Here is a 20,124-nt window from a genome sequence, read left to right as displayed (position 1 = left end):
TTTTATTCAAAAGCCGATAATCAATACATGGTCTCAAAGAGCCGTCTTTTTTTGACACGAAGAAAAAACCGGCTCCTAAGGGAGATGACGATGGACGAATATGTCCCTTTTCCAAGGACTCCTTTATATATTCACGCATAGCAGCATGTTCAGGCACAGACAGATTAAATAAACGACCCTTTGGGTATTTACTACCCGGGATTAAATCTATGGCACAATCGCACTCTCGGTGCGGAGGTAACGAATCAAGCTTGGATTCTTCAAAGACGTCACGATAGTCAGACAGGAACTCAGGAATTTCAGAGGGAATAGATGATGAAATGGAAACCACAGGTACATCCCCATGAGCCCCCTTACATCCCCAGCTCAACACAGACATAGCTTTCCAGTCGAGGACTGGGTTGTGAGATTGCAGCCAAGGCAATCCTAGCACCAAATCATCATGTAGATTATACAGCACCAGAAAGCGAATAATCTCCTGGTGATCCGGATTAATACGCATAGTTACTTGTGTCCAGTATTGTGGTTTATTATTAGCCAATGGGGTGGAGTCAATCCCCTTCAGAGGAATAGGAGTCTCCAAAGGCTCTAAATCATACCCACAGCGTTTGGCAAAGGACCAATCCATAAGACTCAAAGCGGCGCCAGAGTCGACATAGGCGTCCGTGGTAATAGATGACAAAGAGCAAATCAGGGTCACAGATAGAATAAACTTAGACGGTAAGGTGCAAATGGAAACAGATTTACCAAGCTTTTTAGTACGCTTAGAGCATGCTGATATAACATGAGTAGAATCACCACAATAGAAACACAACCCATTTTTCCATCTAAAATTCTGCCGCTCGCTTCGGGACAGAATTCTATCACACTGCATACTCTCTGGCGACTTCTCAGTGGACACCGCCAGATGGTGCACTGGTTTGCGCTCCCGCAAACGCCTATCGATCTGAATAGCCATTGTCATGGACTCATTCAGACCCGCAGGCACAGGGAACCCCACCATAACATCCTTAATGGCATCAGAGAGACCCTCTCTGAAAGTCGCCGCCAGGGCGCACTCATTCCACTGAGTAAGCACAGACCATTTACGGAATCTTTGGCAGTAAATTTCCGCTTCATCTTGCCCCTGAGATAGGGACATCAAAGTTTTTTCTGCCTGAAGCTCCAAATGAGGTTCGTCATAAAGCAACCCCAAGGCCAGAAAAAACGCATCCACATTGAGCAACGCAGGATCCCCTGGTGTCAATGAAAAAGCCCAGTCTTGAGGGTCGCCCCGGAGCAAGGAAATCACAATCCTGACCTGCTGTGCAGGATCTCCGGCAGAGCGAGATTTCAGGGACAAAAATAATTTGCAATTATTTCGAAAATTCTGAAACCCAGATCTATTCCCCGAGAAAAATTCCGGCAAAGGAATTCTCGGCTCAGATACAGGTGCATGACAAACAAAATCTTGCAAATTTTGTACCTTCGTGGCGAGATTATTCAAACCTGCAGTTACACTCTGAAGATCCATTGCAAACAGGTGAACACAGAGCCATTCAAAGGAGAGAAAAAAAAAAAAAAAAAAAAAAAATTTCAGCAGACTACTTATTTCTCTCCTTTCTCAGCCAAGGATTTTAACCCTTTAGTGGGCCGGTCAAACTGTCATGATCTCAATGGCAAGAGATCATAGCATCAGCATATATAGGAACTAGCTCTTGGAAGATGGAAACTGAGCTGACCATGAACTAAACCTAACGCACAACTAGCAGTGGCCGGGTAGCATGCCTACGTTGATTCTAGATGCCCAGCACCAGCCGGAGGACTAAATAAAGCTAGCAGAGGAAAATATTAGTCCTAGCTCACCTCTAGAGAAATACCCCGAAAGGAGACAGAGGCCCCCCACATGTATTGGCGGTGAATCAAGATGAAATAACAAACGTAGTATGAAAATAGGTTTAGCAAATTTGAGGTCCACTTACTACATAGCAGAAGACAGAAAGGACACTTTCATGGTCAGCTAAAAACCCTATCAAAACACCATCCAGAAATTACTTTAAAACTCTGGCATTAACTCATAACACCAGAGTGGCAATTCCTGTTCACAAGAGCTTTCCAGACACAGTAACGAAACTACAGCTGTGAACTGGAACAAAAATGCAAAAACAAACATGGACAAGAGTCCAACTTATCTAGTAGTTGTCTAGGAGCAGGAACAAGCACAGAGAGGCTTCTGATAACATTGTTGACCGGCAAGCAACTAACAGAGCAGCAAGGTTATATAGCGACTCCCACATCTTGATGGGAACAGGTGAACAGAGAAGATGAAGACACCAGTTCAATTCCACCAGTAGCCACCGGGGGAGCCCAGAATCCAAATTCACAACACGTTCCTGCGGGGAAGACTGGTCCGTAGCAGAGTGGGGCCATGATCCACACTCATGCTAAACAGTCTGGGCTTGAGCATAACATGGAACGTCATGTTCGTGCAATTGTGAAGACTGTACCGCGTGATCCCTCTGATGTAATAGTGACATCAGGTGGGGTGGCAAGGTGCGGGTTCATCACATGTGGTGGCAGCACTGGGATTCTGTGTGATCTCTCTGGTGCCATCCTTGATACCTTAATATTGTCCTCCTTTGTGGCCCCATATATGAATGTTGTCCCCCTTTTTGGTCCCAAAAAACAACCCATTCTCTTACCTGTTACTGGTCCCACAATGTGCAGTTTGATCTTGCTTTTTCTATAGACTCAGGTGGTGCAATGAAGTTCAGTCATTGGACTGTCTCAGATGGTATGCATGTGTTCTCTGCAATTGCGGGCCATTGAAAGGTTGAAAGGCCTTCTGCTGTATAGTTAGTGAGGTGCAGTAAGCCAGTGTCTCTCCGCTCCACAATAGTTTTCAACTAGATGTGTTTTGCCGACCACTGACAGGCTCCCTCCTCCTTAGGACCTCTCCTCTCAATCCCTGTGACAGTGATCATTACGCCCCTGCTAAGCACTCTATTTAGCATATGTGATTTAACTTAAGTTTTTGCAGAATGGAGGCAGTGATTGGAACACTATGGCCACAATTCATCAAAGTCATTACACCTGAATTCTGGTGTCAATGACTTTGAAAAGTTGCAAAAATTTTGCGACTGTTAGTATTTTCATGCCAGTTTCAATCGGTGGAGCTTGGGTGGTACAATGGTGCAATGGTGGCTAGTGTTGAGCGATACCTTCCAATATGCAAAGGTATCGGTATCGGATTGGATCGGCCGATACCCAAAAAGTATCGGATATCGCCGATACCGATACCCGATACCAATGCATATCAATGGGACACAAAATATCGGAATGGTTCCCAGGGTCTGAAGGAGAGGAAACTCTCCTTCAGGCCCTGGGATCCATATTCATGTATAAAATAAAGAATAAAAAAAAAAAATATTGATATACTCACCCCTCTGACGGCCCCGGCTCTCACCGGTCCAAGCGTCTGCCTCCGTTCCCTAAGAATGCAGAGTGAAGGACCTTCGATGACGTCGCGGCTTGTGATTGGTCGCGTGACCGCTCATGTGACCGCTCACGCGACCAATCACAAGCCGCGACATCATCGCAGGCCCTGCACTCACTCATTCTTAGAAACGGAGGCTGCCGGTTACATCGCTAAGGTCCAGGATCCGCCGGAGGGGTGAGTATATCAATATTTTTAATTTTTATTATTTATTTTTTACATGAATATGGATCCCAGGGCCTGAAGGAGAGTCTCCTCTCCTCCAGACCCTGGGAACCATACGCACCGCACACTTCCGATTCCGATTTCCGATATCGCAAAAATATCGGAACTCGGTATCGGAATTCCGATACAGCAAATATTGGCCGATACCCGATACTTGCAGTATCGGAATGCTCAACACTAATGGTGGCATAAAACCACAGCTTGCCTAATTTATGAAGCGCTGTGGTCATTTCTTACTGCAGAAATCTTATTCCAGTCCTCATGGGGTTTTACGTTTCCTGGGATAAACGCATTAGGTTAAAGGTTGAACTTGATGGTCTTCTTACATATCTTAAAACTATGAAATTATGAATTAGTTTAGAGCAGATGAAAATATTGTTTAAAATGTAATCACATACCTAGGCCTTTTAACATTTTCTTATCCTGCTTTTGGTCTTTATTTGATGCAGAGTCTTTGGCTGATGAAGAAACTGATTCTTTTGGTTCCTCTGAATTTGCATCCTCAGTATCTCCATCATCATTCAATTGTTCTTCTTTGATTGGAAATGCAGCGTTCTCATTCTCAACACTCACAGAATCAGAAGAGGCATAAGTCTGAATTATATCTTCCAGCTGCCGGCTCAGTTCATCTGAAATGTCATTCTCAGCTGGTCCACTTGTGTCACCTTCACTAGGTTTCAAATCAGTTACTTGTTGTGACTCTTCATCAAGAGGTGATAAGTTCTTTTGATCAGGAGAAACTGGGATATTTACAGAATCCTGATTATCTGGTTTATTGTGACCATTCTCACTGTCATTGTTGTTCTGCATATTGTACCTAGAAAAAAAGATGATACATGACATTATTCAGTTTACACCAAATGATATCTTTTTTAGAAGAAGATATTATAGGGAACACTCAATGTCAGGCAGAAGCTGAAAAGTCCAGTAAAACGTATAAATATGGTATATAGTTTGGCAGATATGACATTTACAGATGGTTTGAAGTGAATAGAGGCTTTCTATTTCAATGAAAAGTTGGCAAAATTATGATTTTTCAGAAAAAAACAGATAACTAAAGAGGGAACAAATAATAATAAATAAAATACTGCAATTATAGCGCAATAAGTAATCTGACCAATAGTAGCAATTTCTCAGTCAGAACAATGGATATAACAAATATTGGTAATGTTAATAAAATAATTTTGAATTTAGATACCGATTGTTAAGCTTATAGTCAGCGTTAGAGGCACAAGATATGTAGGGGGCAAACGACCTACTGTGGAATGACTTTACAAAAAGTTCTAGAATAAAGAAGTGTTATTAGAGTTCTAATTCTTCCCTCAGCAGAATGTATCGATATCAGTAAGTTTAGTCTATTTTTAATAGTCAAGTAGTGCAAATTCACACCCCTAATTTTCTCCCCTGTGTAGACATAGTTATCTGTTTAGATTTAGTTCTTATGATGTTACTATCTGGTGTTAGTTATCTGTTTAGATTTAGTTCTTATGATGTTACTATCTGGTGTTCTTTTTAACTAATTTTATATGTTTTTAATTTTTCAGGTACATCCCTTGTAGTATCCTTGGACTTGTGTCCATGACAATCATTGTTCAGGATCCAGTCAATGTCTTGTGCATCACTGGGAGTTTATATTTGGTGTTTGCTATAGTTTTCTTTAACTTATCGCGTTATTTATGTATCCTTTGTGTTCTTTCCATATAAACCGTAGCAAATTTTGGTGCGCCTTTCTATTTTTATTTTTATTCCATCTTCATTTTATAATTCTTTTATCAGGTCTTAGTTTCACCTTCACTTTGTTTTTTCTGGTCACTTGTCCACCAATGATTTGACCTGTTTTGGTGGCTTTCTATTCATTTTTACACTTCACATTTTATCATACATGATTTTTTCATATGTTCTACTGTCTTATGTTCATATCCATTCAAATGCTTTTACTATATTTCATCACATGTGTCATCAGCTCATTATTTACTCATATTTTATTTTATTGTCTTTATTTGTCTGTTTATATTGGTATATGTGAGGATATACAGTATGTGTATGCATGTGTATGTATAGGTATGCATGTACCCAAGTTAAATCTGAAATGTTCTGCTCCCCTTCGTAGAGACATAATGTTAAAGGGTTTACTTGTATTAAACAAATCACTTTGCATAAGGATGTTATATAGGGACGTCACACTCTCAGGATCCCCTTCATTTGGATTAGAGAGCTGGTTTTCCAAGTCTAGAGGACGCAGAAAGTCAGCATAGTAGATGGACTGCTCATTGATATTGTGTAAAGCTTTATTTCTACTCCTGCATTCCTGAAGAGGAAATAACATCTCAAGCCCACTTCACCTTTGATAATAGCAGATTGTGGTATGCTAGAATACAGGGAGCCAGAATATGATTATTTCATCCAGCCTAAGCAGTTTATCCAGTTAATCGTTAATTCACTATTTAGAGATTACTTGATTGAAGATCCATGCAGCATGAACTACATTGGACATAACTAATCATTTATTATGCTTGCCTACATAGGACAAACATATTCTGCAGCGCTTTACAGACATCATCGTCACTGTCCCGTTTGAGGCTAAAATAAAAATTATCTCTCAGTATGTGGGAAAAAGCCCACATAAACACAGAGATCATACAAACCCATACAAACTTCTTAAAGAAATTGTTTTTGGTGGTATTGGAACCCAAGATCCCGTTGCTTTAAATTGACAGTCCTAACCACTGAGCAACCGAACTATCACATGTCTCAGAAGACAACTAAACAAGTACCAGTATAACCATTTAAGGTGACTCTACATTATGGATAATAGTACTAAACCGAAAAAAAGGAACTGGAGTATAAGTTGGTATGTGTGCAAAATAAGAGATGTTCACACTGGCCTTTAAACAGACAAAACCTAATGCAGAAGGAAAATTAACATATATCCTGCTGTAAGTAAATTAGTAAAAGCAATAGTGCAAATAAATAGCATAGGATACTTAATAAACAGCGTTTTTGATTTTAAAAAAAGCATCAAGGTGCACCAGCGTCAAAGTGCACCTAAATCGGGATGGTCATAACCTTAGAAACCATATGTTATTTACATGCACTTTTGCTTTTACTTATTTACTTACAGCAGGGTATATATTCATTTTACTAACTCCAGTTAATTTTTTTAGTCTAGTTTCACATTATTGCACTTAGTGCAGGTAAAGGTGTGGTCTCCCTTTCTTCGAACTAGACATTACATTTATGTAGCTTCCCATTTGCTGTGTGTCCCACTCGACAGTTATTCACATTGATGACACTTTGACTCATGGTAAGATTTTAATACTAGAGGTTAGGACAATTCCGATTTGGGTACAGCTTGATGCTGGTGGAATGGCTTTTATTCTTTTTTTATCTAAAATAGTGTTTACTAAGTGCCCTATGTTATTTATATGCACTATTGCATTTACTTATTTACTTACAGCAGGGTATATGTTCATTTTGCTTTTATCATATGTTATGTTTATTATGGATAATAAAAAGGGATCATGACTGAATAACTCAATCAGTCGCCATAGAGGTAACACAGTGGCCAGTAGCCTACCAAACCAGATGAGAGTGGTGTGGGATGGAAGAGTGGTGGGAAATCCATGGGTGATTGAGCTCTATTTATATTTTTATAACGCACCCAAAATGTACGATAATTAAAGGAAGGGTTAAAAAATTTGAAACTTTCAGTTAAAATAGACAATATCCATGTTTTTCCATTATCTGAACTACAGGAAATATTTTTTTCACTTCTTGAGAGCCTCTCCAATAACAGATAAGTTAAAGTTCCCATAATGAGGAACTTTAAAAGTTTCAACCAAAAGGTTTTGCTGTGTGTCGCTCATTTTTTTCTGAATATGTTATAAGGTCATTTGAGAATCATAGTGACTTAGATTGCAAAAAGACATAAGTAAAATAAATTCAACCTTTCTCCACCAGTTATACATTCTATATTGCTAGATTATGATTGGCAGTGAAAAAAGCAACCAGCCCTTTTATACAGTGGGTACAGAAAATATTTATACCCCATTAAATTTTTCACTCTTTGTCTCATTGCAGCCATTTGTTAAATTAATAAAAGTTCATTTGTTTTTCTCATTAATGTACACTGTGCACCTGTCAGTGTTTTACCCCTCAGGATGTCTGGGATGCAGTTACTGACAGCTCGGCCATCTAATATGCTACAGGGGCGTGCTGAAGTTGTCACTTGTCAGTACTTTGATTGACAGCATGACCATCCAATCTGGTTCAGAGGCGTGCTGAGCTGTTGGTGTGTTTATTGACAGGTCAACTAGCCAATCTGTGACTGGGAGGCGTCGGCTCTCTCTGGTGTTCACTATCCCGGGTAATTGCGTCCCTACTTAACTGAGCAGCTTTCCCCAGACCACTGCCAGATGTACATTCATCTTGTGAGGTTTGTGCTTTGTGCTCCCTGTGCCTTGAGTTCTGTTTGCTTGATCTGTTGCCTGACTTTGGACTTCGCTCTGACCATCCGCTTGTTTAGCCCCTTCAGCTCTGATCCGTTACCCTCCTGGCTTCTGACCTTGGAACGTTACCTGACTACGCTTTTGTCTCTTCCTTCTGTTTATGATGTACCCTCCTGACTTCTGACCTTGGACTCCCTGACCACTCTGACTGGCAGCTTAGCTGTGAGAAGTGACTAGCGTCATATCTAGTCTCTTCAACAGTAAGTCAAGCTTTTGTCTTGGACTCAATGATAGCGGCAGATCAGTCATTATTTACCTTCTTGATGTTGCAATTTCACTGTTGCAGAATGTGGATAGATGGATAAAAAAAGATGTATCTGTGTATTCAGTGTTTCCATATATCTTGGCCCTTACAGAGTGCTGCTGTTATGCCCTCAGCCGTGGGTCCGGTCTCCGCTGTGCAGGGAGACAGGCACCTATCACACAGCTCCACTGGTACTCTTCACCCTGTTCGTGGCTCCAGATGATCAATGGCTCCTTTCTCTGCTAGGAACCTGCATCCCCTTGGCAGGTCTCCTGGAAATGCTCTTAGGAGGCATGCCCCGCTTCCTGCACATACTTAAAGCAGCAGGGCACCTGTTCTCTGTTAGAGTTGTCTCTGCTGCGATGCTCTGTGCATAAAAGGCATCCTCCCCTTAAGGGAGATGCCTGGGCAATGTGTTCATTCTCTAGCATTGTTGCCTTCTGCACAGGCCACACTCTGCTGTGCTTTGCGATTGGAAGTCTGTTGCTTTGCATTATAATATCTCTGACTCCCCAGAATCCTCTGCTAGCAGTTCCCCATGCTGGATTCCTCTGGGATCTATCCTGATACTACTACCGGCTGGATCAGTCTTTCTGGGATTACATGGAACTTCTGGGATTCTCTCCCCCGACAGAGCCAGTATTCAACAGTCTTCTATCTGGCATGTACGGGTTGTCTCTCTGGTCCAGGATTCGCAGCATTAAGGCCTCCTGGTGTTATGATGGGGGAAATCCCTGTATAGGGGTATACCTTGACCAGTGCTCCAGTATGTAGTACAGTGTCGTGATCCAGAGGGTCTTCCTCTCAGGCACCTTTTCCCTTTTGTTAACCCCTTCACCCCGGAGCTTTTTTCGTTTTCGTTTTTCGCTCCCCTTCTTCCCAGAGCAATAACTTTTTTATTTTTCCGTCAATATGGCCATGTGAGGGCTTATTTTTTGCGGGACAAGATGTACTTTTGAACAATACCATTGGTTTGACCATGCCGTGTTTCAGAAAATGGGAAAAAAATTCCAAGTGCGATGGAATTGCAAAAAAAGTGCAATCTCACACTTGTTTTTTGTTTGGCTTTTTTGCTAAGTTCACCAAATGCTAAAACTAACATTCTACTATGATTCTCCAGGTCATTACGAGTTCATAGACACCAAACATGTCTAGGTTCTCTTTTATCTAAGTGGTAAAAAAAAAAAATAAAAAAAAAAAAAAAAATTGCGCCATTTTCCGATACCTGTAGCGTCTCCAATTTTCGTGATCTGGGGTCAGGTGAGGGCTTATTTTTTGCGTGCCAAGCTGGTGTTTTTAATAATACCATTTTGGTGCAGATATGTTCTTTTGATCGCCCGTTATTGCATTTTAATGCAATGTTGCGGTGACCCAAAAAACGTAATTTTGGCGTTTTGATTTTTTTTCTCGCTACGCCATTTAGCGATCAGGTTAATCCTTTCTTTTTATTGATAGATCGGGCGATTCTGAAAGCGGCAATTCCAAATATGTGTAGGTTTGATTTTTTTTTTATTGTTTTATTTTGATTGGGGCGAAAGGGGGGTGATTTGAACTTTTATATATTTTTTATTTTTTTCATTTTTTTAAACACTTTTTTAAATTTTGGCATGCTTCAACAGCCTCCATAGGAGGCTAGAAGCATGCACTACATGATTGCCTCTGCTACATAGAGGTGAAGCACAGATCACCTCTGTGTAGCAGAAATGCAGGGTTGCTTTGAACGCTGACCACAGGGTGGCACTCAAAGCAATCTGCCATCAACAACCATAGAGGTCTGAAGGAGACCTCTGGTTGTTATGGCAATGCACCGATGACCCCCGATCATGTGACGGGGGTCAGCGGTGCGAGCACTTCCGGCCTCTCGCACATGTAAGCTGTACAAAACAGCTGACATGTCGCGGCTTTAAGGTGGGCTCACCGCCGGAACCCACCTCAAAGCGGGGATTCTGCCAGCTGACGTAATATTCCGTCAGCTGGCAGAAAGGGGTTAAACTTCCTTTAATAAATATCTTCTTTTTTATGAAGCTCATTCTCCTGTCTCTTGAATATCGGGTATACAGCTACCACTGCACGATAAGTGGTCTAGTGAGTCCACTATACATCATGACTCCCTGTGGGCGTAACAGCTGCTATGTTCTTATTTTTATATGTTATGCAGCTATTGCGCTTGCACCTGTTCATTTATATGGAAATTCTGGTAAGGTTTTTTGTTTTTTACAGTTTACTATTGGAGGTTGTGACTGACTCTTTTCTCTTCCCATCAGCCCAAGGGTGCTTTTCATTAGTGCTGATTCCTTCCTGGCCATTCAAATTGTAGGCTTATAGCTTAACAGAGGCAAATTTTGTGGGACAGTTACCCATCAGAGGGAGGTCACCTTGCCATGGTTGATGGGAAAACATGAATTGGTCAATGTATGGACTAAGAAACTTCATTTTTTGTAATTACATTTTATTTAGCAAAAAAGCAGTTTAGATCTCATGTATTCAGTGTTTGCTTTTATCTTGGCCTTTACAGACTGCTTCTGTGTTCTTTTTTTATATGTCATGCGGTCATTGCAGGTTGCACCTGTTCACATTACATTGAGGTGCCGGTCAGGTTTTTGCTTTTTATAGATAGATAGATGTTACCAAACTACAAAATACTCCTACAAATGTGGGCCATTGATTTTTAAACAAGATTTATTTTGCACACTCAAAAAAGGTAGTTTCTCTGTCCCCCATGATGGCACCATGGAAAGAGGGGATCCGCCCATCAAGGACAGGAACCTACAGATAAAAAGGCAGTACCTCTCTCCCGCATCAGTTTGGTTTCCTGTCCTTGATAGGGAACCTGCAGCAAGCTTACCTAGAATTATTGTGGGATGCTGGGGCCAGTCAGACCGATCCAGGCAGCGGGGGTTCCCTGCCTTGGCTGGCGTGGTTACCCGAAGCACCACCGCTGCGGTTAGCGAGCCTCTGGGGTGTGCAGGGAGAGGCGGCAGGGAAGAGGACCGCGAGACCGCCTCTACTGAAAAATCCTCTTCATGGTGACAGGTCGCCGTCAGCATGCCACCACGGTGGTCCCTCCGGGGGGGTGGGAAGCAGGTTCAGGTAGCTGCCTCCCCCAGAACGAAGGCTGCCGTCACTGGGTCTTCTGGGGATCTGGGAACTACACACGGAGAGGCATGTCTCTTTGTTGGGGTCGGCGCCACCACAAAGCATCTCTGGGAAGCCGGTCAGTGTGCAGGCACAACCGCGATGACGCAATAGCCGCTGGTCAGCGCGCAGGTGCAGGGATAATGGCGCGCTGGCATGGGGCAGGACTGGGTAATCCAGTCACAGCACTATTTAAGGGGGACAGTGCTCTGGCCTGGTGCTTCTAATGGAGCTCGGCCACTGTTCCCCAGGAGCCATGAGTGATCTGGACCTGCCGGAGTTGAAATCCCCACAGTCCAGTTCACCACCTTAGCAGCAGCAGCAGCAGCAGCAGCAAAAATGGCAGCCCCAGGAGAAAGGGAAACAGGCTTCCACCACCAACAACATGACACACCGGGAAAGGGCATTCAGGATCCCAGCACAGCAAAAGGATCCAGCGTAGCGTCCGGCATAAGGGAAAATCCTACAGCAGATACGGATCATCCCCAACCCGTACTAATTGTCCCGCCAGGTGGTGAGTGATGTTCGTGAAACAGGGCCCTAATTTTTCTGTTTTGTCTTTTTTTCAGGGGAGGAAAAGTTCAGGGAAATCCAAACACAGGATCTGTGTGCTCAGTAGGGAAGATTTGCCCTCCACGTGGGAAAAAAGACTCTGCAGCTCATGTATAGAACAGACAGTCTGTGAAGGGCTGCCGGGGTTTGCAACAGAACTTAGATCACTAATTAAAACCCAGGTGGAGAACACCATTAGGTCCCTTCAGGAGGGTAAAAAGAGAAGGAAAACCAGACACAGGTCCCCTGAACCCAGGTCTAGTGACACGGATAGTGAAGAAGGGGATTCAGATACCTCTAATTCATCATCAACATCATCTTCCACTGGGGGTCACAGTTGTTTTCCACTGGAGGAGACAGATAGCCTCGTTAAGGCAGTTAGGAACACAATGGGATTAACTGATCCTCACCCCAAAAAATCAGTTCAAGATATTATGTTCCGGGGTCTTGAACAACAGAAAAAGAGAGCCTTCCCACTTAATGAAAAAATCCAGGCCTTCATTAAAAAGGAATGGAAAAAACCCATAAGAAAGGCCCTACTTACACCCTTCGAGGACCCGACATGCTCTTTTTGGGAAAAAGCTCCCAAACTAGATGTGGCCATCGCCAAGGCATCTAAAAAATTAGCGCTCCCTTTTGAGGCTATGGGAGTCTTAAAAGACCCCATGGACAAAAAGGCAGATGCATTCCTGAAAGGTTCATGGGAAGCAGCCGGGGGAGGGCTAAAACCAACAGTAGCCGCCGCCTATACATCCTGTTCCCTAATAGCCTGGCTGCATCAATTAGAGTCCCAGCTTAAGGGGAAAACATCTCGAGAGTGACATTATGTTGAACACTTTGCCAGTAATGAGGGGGGCTGCCGCTTTCCTGGCAGATGCATCCGCAGACTCTGTCAGACTTGCTGCCAGTTCAGCAGTCTTTTCTAATGCAGCTAGATGTGCCCTTTGGCTTAAATGTTGGCCGGGGGATCTCCAGACCAAATCAAAGCTATGTACTATTCCCTGTGAGGGAGAGTTCCTATTTGGTTCCATCCAGGATGACATCCTGGATAAGGCAGGGGATAAGAAAAAGTCCTTCCCTAAACTCTCTTACCCATCCTACAAGCAGCCCTTTCGGAGTAAGAGGTTTATCAATAGAAAGCCACCAAGAACACAAGATAGATGGGAAGACAAAAAGAATAAGAATAAGGGGTTCATGTTCATCAAAAGCCCCACTGATAGTAAAAAACCCTCCCAATGAACTCTTGCACAAGGTGGGGGGAAGGTTGTCCCTCTTTCTCTCAGCCTGGGAGAAAAGAACCTGGATACTAGACATAATAAAGTTGGGACTAAAGCTCAAATTCCACATCCTCCCTCAACCATCCTTCCTGATAACATCTTGGAGATCCTCAATGGACGAACAACTAGCTTTGGAACAAGGAGTTACGAGACTGTTGGGAAAAGAGAGTTCTTCTGGAGGTTGCACGCCAAGAAAGAGGGAAAGGGTTTTACTCTCCTCATTTCCTCAGAAAGAAACCAGATGGGTCCTACAGCACAATTATAAACTTAAAGAGTCTGAACAAACACCTAAAAGTGCAGCCATTCAAAATGGAAACAATAAAAACATCAGTAAAAATGTTGTTTCCACTCTGTTTTATGGCTGTGCTAGATCAAAAGGATGCATATTATCACGTCCCCATCCACAGAGACTATCAAAAATTTCTCAGGGTAGCAGTCCAAATCAAGGGGGTAATAAGGCATTACTAATTTGCAGCCCTTCCCTTTGGACTGGCTATAGCACCTCGAGGGTTCACCAAACTGGTAGCAGAGGTAATGGCTCACCTAAGAGAGCAAGACACCCTAATCGTTCCATATCTATATGACTTCCTGGTAATTGGCAACTCCCTCCAACATTGCAAAACTCAGTTAGAGAAGGTCATGCATTCCTTAAAAAACTTGGGCTGGCTTCTTAACCTGGCAAAATCCAAATTAGTACCAAGCCAGGTACAGGAATATCTGGGCATCACACTAGATTCTGTCCATCAGGAATGTCGTCTACCCTTAGAAAAAATCCAAAATATTGTAGGGTTGGTGTCTTGGGCAAGGGATCTCCCCTCCATATCCTTACGAGACGCATTGTCCCTTCTGGGATCCATGACAGCATGCATCCCCGCGGTTCAATGGTCTCAGTTACACACAAGGGAACTTCAATGGCAGATTTTGTCAGAGGAGATTTCACTAGAAGGAAATTTAGAAGGTCGGTTCAGTTTATCATCAAACACAGCACTCTCACTCGAGTGGTGGGTGAAGATGAGCAATTTGACCCCAGGTGTCCCATGGGTAGTTCTGGTCTCAAAGGTGGTGACCACGGACACAAGCCCCAGGGGTTGGTTGGCCCATCTGGACGATCTTATAGCTCAGGAGGTCTGGTCAGACAACCTGAGAGCAGCATCTTCCAATATGAAAGAGCTACTGGCAGTGAAATTTACACTCTTAAGATTCCTTAACTCCCTTCACTCACATCATGTCAGGGTATTCTCAGACAACCGTGTAGTGGTAGCCTATTTAAATCACCAAGGTGGTATCCCAGTCACTAATGGAAGTAACAAAATCAATCTGCCAACTAGCCGAGGACAATCGGGGGTCCTTGACGGCCCTTCACATAAAAGGGTTAGACAATTACAGGGCAGACTTCCTGAGCCGGTCTCGCCTGAGACAGGGAGAATGGGAATTAAACCAGTCAGTAGACAATCAAATCTCAGAAAGATGGGGGACACCAGACATAGATCTGTTTGCAAACAATCTGAACCGGAAGGTGGACACCTTCTGCTCCATAACTCCATTAGGGAACCCTGTCGCATTAGATACATTCATGATTCCATGGAACTATTGGCTAGCATATGCATTTCCCCCAATCGCGCTAATACCAGCAGTCCTGAGGAAAATACGGGAAGACAGAGCTTGAGTAGTCTTGATAGCCCCCTTCTGGCCAAAAAGGATTTGGTTTTCATGGGTGAGGAGGATGTCTATTTCTGACCCTTGGGTACTCCGTGATCTTCCAAATCTCCACTCCCAAGGACCTGTAGCGCACCCACAGGTAGCAAGTTTACACGTGACAGCCTGGAATTTGAAAGGGGGCTACTAAGGAATAAAGGGTTCTTGCCCGGTCTGGTATCAACTCTTCTACAAAGCAGGAAACCAATAACCACCAAACAGTATGGTAAAATCTGGAAAAAATTCCTTTCATCTTCAGGCTCTAGGGTGAATGAGTGAGTTCCTCTTAGAGCCATATTAGAGTTCCTGCAGAAGGGGTTGGAACAGGGTCTGGCCACAAATACCCTAAAGTTCAGGTCGCGGCTTTGGGGGCTTTGTTCAATTACGATCTGGCAAAGAATCGGTGGGTTTCCAGGTTCATTAAAGCGGCAGAGAGGTCTAGACCCCTACCCTTGCGGAATGTCCCACAATGGGATCTAAATTTAGTCCTTACAGCCCTAACTAAATCTCCATTTGAACACTTGGCGGATGCTCCCTTGAGAATCCTATCCCTCAAAACATCCCTATTGGTTGCTCTTACTTCAGCGCCCAGGGTCAGTGACATCCAGGCTTTATCAGCTATCCACCTTTCATGCAGATCTTGGATGATAGGGTTGTTCTCCAAACAGACCCAGCCTACCTTACAAAAGTAGCTTCTCGTTTCCATAGATCACAGGAGATTTCCGTTCCCTCCTTTTGCCCTAACCCCAAAAATGAGGAGGAAAAAAATCTTACACACGTTAGACGTTAGAAGTAGTGTTGAGCGATACCGTCCGATACTTGAAAGTATCGGTATCGGAAAGTATCGGCCGATACCGGCAAAGTATCGGATCTAATCCGATACCGATACCCGATACCAATACAAGTCAATGGGACTCAAGTATCGGACGGTATCCCTGATGGTTCCCAGGGTCTGAAGGAGAGGAAACTCTCCTTCAGGCCCTGGGATCCATATTAATGTGTAAAATAAAGAATTAAAATAAAAAATATTGCTATACTCACCTCTCCGACGCAGCCTGGACCTCACCGAGGGAACCGGCAGCGTTCTTTGCTTAAAATGCGCGCGTTTCCTGCCTCCCGTGACGTCACGGCTTGTGATTGGTCGTGTGCCGCCCATGTGGCCGCGACGCGACCAATCACAGCAAGCCGTGACGTAATTTTCAGGTCCTGAATGCCTAATTCTGGGCATTCAGGACCTGAAATTACGTCACGGCTTGCTGTGATTGGTCGCGTCGCGGTCACATGGGCGGCATGCAACCAATCACAAGCCGTGACGTAATTTTAAAATGCGCGCGTTTCCTGCCTCCCGTGACGTCACGGCTTGTGATTGGTCGCGTCGCCCATGTGACCGCGACGCGACCAATCACAAGCCGTAACGTAATTTTAAAATCCTGAATGCCTAGAATTAGGCATTCAGGACCTGAAAATTACGTCACGGCTTGCTGTGAATGGTCGCGTCGCGGCCACATGGGCGGCACGCGACCAATCACAAGCCGTGACGTCACGGAAGGCAGTAAACGCGCGCATTTTAAGCAAAGAAGGCTGCCGGTTCCCTCGGTAAGGTGCAGGCTGCGTCGGAGAGGTGAGTATATCCCTATTTTTAATTTTAATTCTTTATTTTACACATTAATGTTGTTTCGATACCGATACCCGATACCACAAAAGTATCGGATCTCGGTATCGGAATTCCGATACCCGCAAGTATCGGCCGATACCCGATACTTGCGGTATCGGAATGCTCAACACTAGTTAGAAGATGCCTGATTCATTACCTAGAGGCCACTAGAGTGTATAGGGAGGATAGATCTCTTTTTGTATGTTTTCAGGGTTCTCAGAAAGATAAAAAAGCCTCCAAAAGCATATTAGCAAGATGGATCAGAGACGCCATCCACCTTCTGGGTGGAAAGAGCTGGTGCTTCAATTGAAGCAATTGGTCCTCCCCCTCTACATTCTTTAAGCACTATCGGTTGGAGCTAATCTCTTCTTCGGACCTTACCTTTGGGAAAAGGGTTCTGGAAGTGGTGGTCCCTCCCTAAATGTAGAGTCTCTGCAATTCTCTCTGTGGTGCTGTTATGGGGGACAGAGAAAAATATAGTTACCTACCGATAACGGTATTTCTCTGAGCCCATGACGGTACCCGTACATTCCCTCCCTTCATGTGCGGGTGTGCACACTAGTTTGAAATTAGGCTGCTATGTAAGAAATAACCACGCGGTATCTCTACTAAAAACCTTAGTAATGTTGAATTTTTTTTTTATTTATTAACCTAACACTCCCTTCATGCTCTGTATACAACTGATGCAGGAGAGAGGTACCGCCTTCTTATCTGTAGGTTTCCTGTCCTTGATGGGAAGATCCCCTCTCTCCGTGGTGCTGTCATGGGCTCAGAGAAATACCGCTATCGGTTAGTAACTATATTTTTTCCTAACAAACTCATTCAAACCATGTTGCAAAAATAAGTATAACCCAATGAATATCTTATGAGCAAAGCTAAAGTTTAGACTAAATAATCCTAATTAACAAGAATTCAACCACAAGTAAGTATAATTGTTCATTAAACAGGTGTCCAGCAGATACTCGACCAGGATATTACTTAACATAGAAAACCTCTTCCCATTTCATAATGTCAGTAATGGCACCATATGGAAGAGAAATGACAAGCTCTGAGAAAGCAAATAATTGCTTTACACAAGAAAGGTTAAGACTACATGAAGATCAGCAGGGCTTTACTTATCAGTCAGAATACTGTAGCAAAAGTGATGCAAAAATTCACGGACTAGTTATCAAATCATATCTCCAAATATATAACTAATAATTCACTGTCTAATCCAATTGGAGTAATAGATAGTGTTGAGCATTCCGATACTGCAAATATCGGGTATCTCACAGATGCGCCATTTCTGGGGCGGCTGTGGACTGGTATTTGTAGCCGGGGGGGGCAATACCCATGGCCACTCCCAGGCTATGAATATCAGCCAGCAGCTGTCTGCATAGCCTTTACTGGCTATTAAAATAGGGGGACCCCCCAAAAAATGTCTGTGGGCTGATATTCATAGTCTAGAGAGGGGCCATGCATATTGGCCCCCTCCGGCTACAAATACCAGTCCACAGCCGCCCCAGAAATGGCGCATCTGTAAGATGCGCCAATTCCGGCACTTAGCCCCTCTCTTCCCACTCCCGTGTAGCAGTGGGAAATGGGGTAATAAGGGGTTAATGTCATCTTGCTATTGTAAGGTGATATTAAGCCGGGCTAATAATGGAGAGGTGTCAATATGATGCCTATCCACTATTAATCCTACAGTAGTGAAAGAGTTAAAATAAAGACAGAGCCAGAAAAAAGTATTCTAATATTCTTAATTTAACCATACTTACCATACTTCAGCGCCTGCAAAAAACGTACAATAATAAACCGTATACTACCTGTCCGCCGTAGTCCAATTAATAACGAGTGTCCCACGACGATCTCCCCTATAGAACAGTGACATCGGGTGATGTCACTGCTCTATAGGACCCTCAGTGACACACTGACAGGAGACAATGGCTCCTGCAGTGCATCACTTTCATTTTTTTAAGATCGAGTCGGGTTTTGCAAAACCCGACTTTGTCCAGAGTCGAGTCGAGTGCAGTCGCCGATTATCGCTAAAAGTCGGGGATCAACCGAAACACGAAACCCAATGCAAGTCAATGGGGAAGCATAGTCGACAGTGAGTGGAGGCCAGGAAAACACCTACAGTGCCCATTTTAATGCCAAAAACATCCATTCTTGTTTCTGAAGCTTGTCAATCTTAATTAACTTTATAATAATAGTTGGGCATTGGAAATTGGGGGTCATTTGGCAAAAGTTGTGGGGGGTAAGGCTGGTTCAAGGTTTTAGTGGGCCCAGGAAACGTGGACTACGTCACGGCAGTGGAGCAGTGAGAGGTAAGTATGTCAAGTTTGCAAGTGCTGTGATCCTAAGCAAGCAGGGGGTCCCACTCGATGGCATTGGCACTGGCACAGGGCCCCTCAAAGTACAGCGGTGTGTTTGCACGGCGGGGGCGCCTCCCACCAGCAGCGACACTTTTGCGTACTCTGAGGGGCCCTGTGCCAGTGACGTCGCCAACGAGTATGCCCCCCCACCTGATGAAGGAACCTGCACTTTCATCTGCACCTTCCTCTTTGTCCCTGTGTAAGGTGGTATAACATGCGGGAAGGGGAACCTTACTTTCAGCAGGGTCAGATTCTGGCTGTGTAGAGTGCAAGGGGAATGTAGTGGTCTAGGTCAAAGTACCAGCAGACTCATCTAGCAGTGGCTGGGCAATGGGCAGGATGAGGCGGAAACACAGATATAGGGCCAAAGAATAAAGTAGGCTAAATGCAGTTCAAAATTGGTAACAGGACTAAACAGGCGGCATTGCTTTGTTCAGTGGAGTAGCAAACCCAGGAGCAGCAGACACTGTTTTAAGGGCCCAACCACACTAGTAGGCCAAATGCAGTTTAATATCTGCTACTATAGGCCAAAAGCCTAAAGACTGAAGCTCAGCTTTATACAGTGGAGGACAACACCAGGGAGCGGCAGACCCCGTTAGTAGGCCGTAACCACCAAGCTTTTTAAAAAACAGCACTTAATGAGAGCCAGAAGGTTGAAGCTCAGCTTTATTCAGTTGAGGTCAACACCAGGGAGCGGCAGACACCGTTAGTAGGCCCTAACCACCAATTTTTTTAAAAACAGCACTTAATGAGAGCCAGAAGGTTGAAGCTCAGCTTTATACAGTTGAGGACAAACACCAGGGAGCGGCAGACACCGTTAGTAGGCCCTAGCCACCAATTTTTTAAAAAACAGCACTTAATGAGAGCCAGAAGGTTGAAGCTCAGCTTTATACAGTTGAGGACAAACACCAGGGAGCGGCAGACACCGTTAGTAGGCCGCAACCAAAGTTGAAGGCCAAATGCTGTTTAATATCTGATACTATAGGCCGAAAGCCAGAAGGTTGA

General features: G+C 43.9%; 1 protein-coding gene across 1 annotated transcript in view; it reads right to left on the bottom strand.

The window, feature by feature from the left end:
• Positions 1-20,124, bottom strand: part of TXLNB (taxilin beta) — a 200,919-nt gene that overhangs the window by 135,098 nt on the left and 45,697 nt on the right. The window contains exon 2 of the mRNA XM_077289239.1: positions 4,099-4,517. Coding sequence (XP_077145354.1) covers positions 4,099-4,510 — 412 coding nt within the window. The 5' untranslated portion in view covers positions 4,511-4,517. The remainder of the gene's footprint in view (positions 1-4,098; positions 4,518-20,124) is intronic.

This window comes from Ranitomeya variabilis, chromosome 2 (genome assembly GCF_051348905.1).
Source record: "Ranitomeya variabilis isolate aRanVar5 chromosome 2, aRanVar5.hap1, whole genome shotgun sequence".
NCBI classification, from domain to species: Eukaryota; Metazoa; Chordata; class Amphibia; order Anura; family Dendrobatidae; genus Ranitomeya; species Ranitomeya variabilis.
Note: the sequence above shows the minus strand (reverse complement) of the source record. Positions and strands in the feature narration are given on the sequence as shown.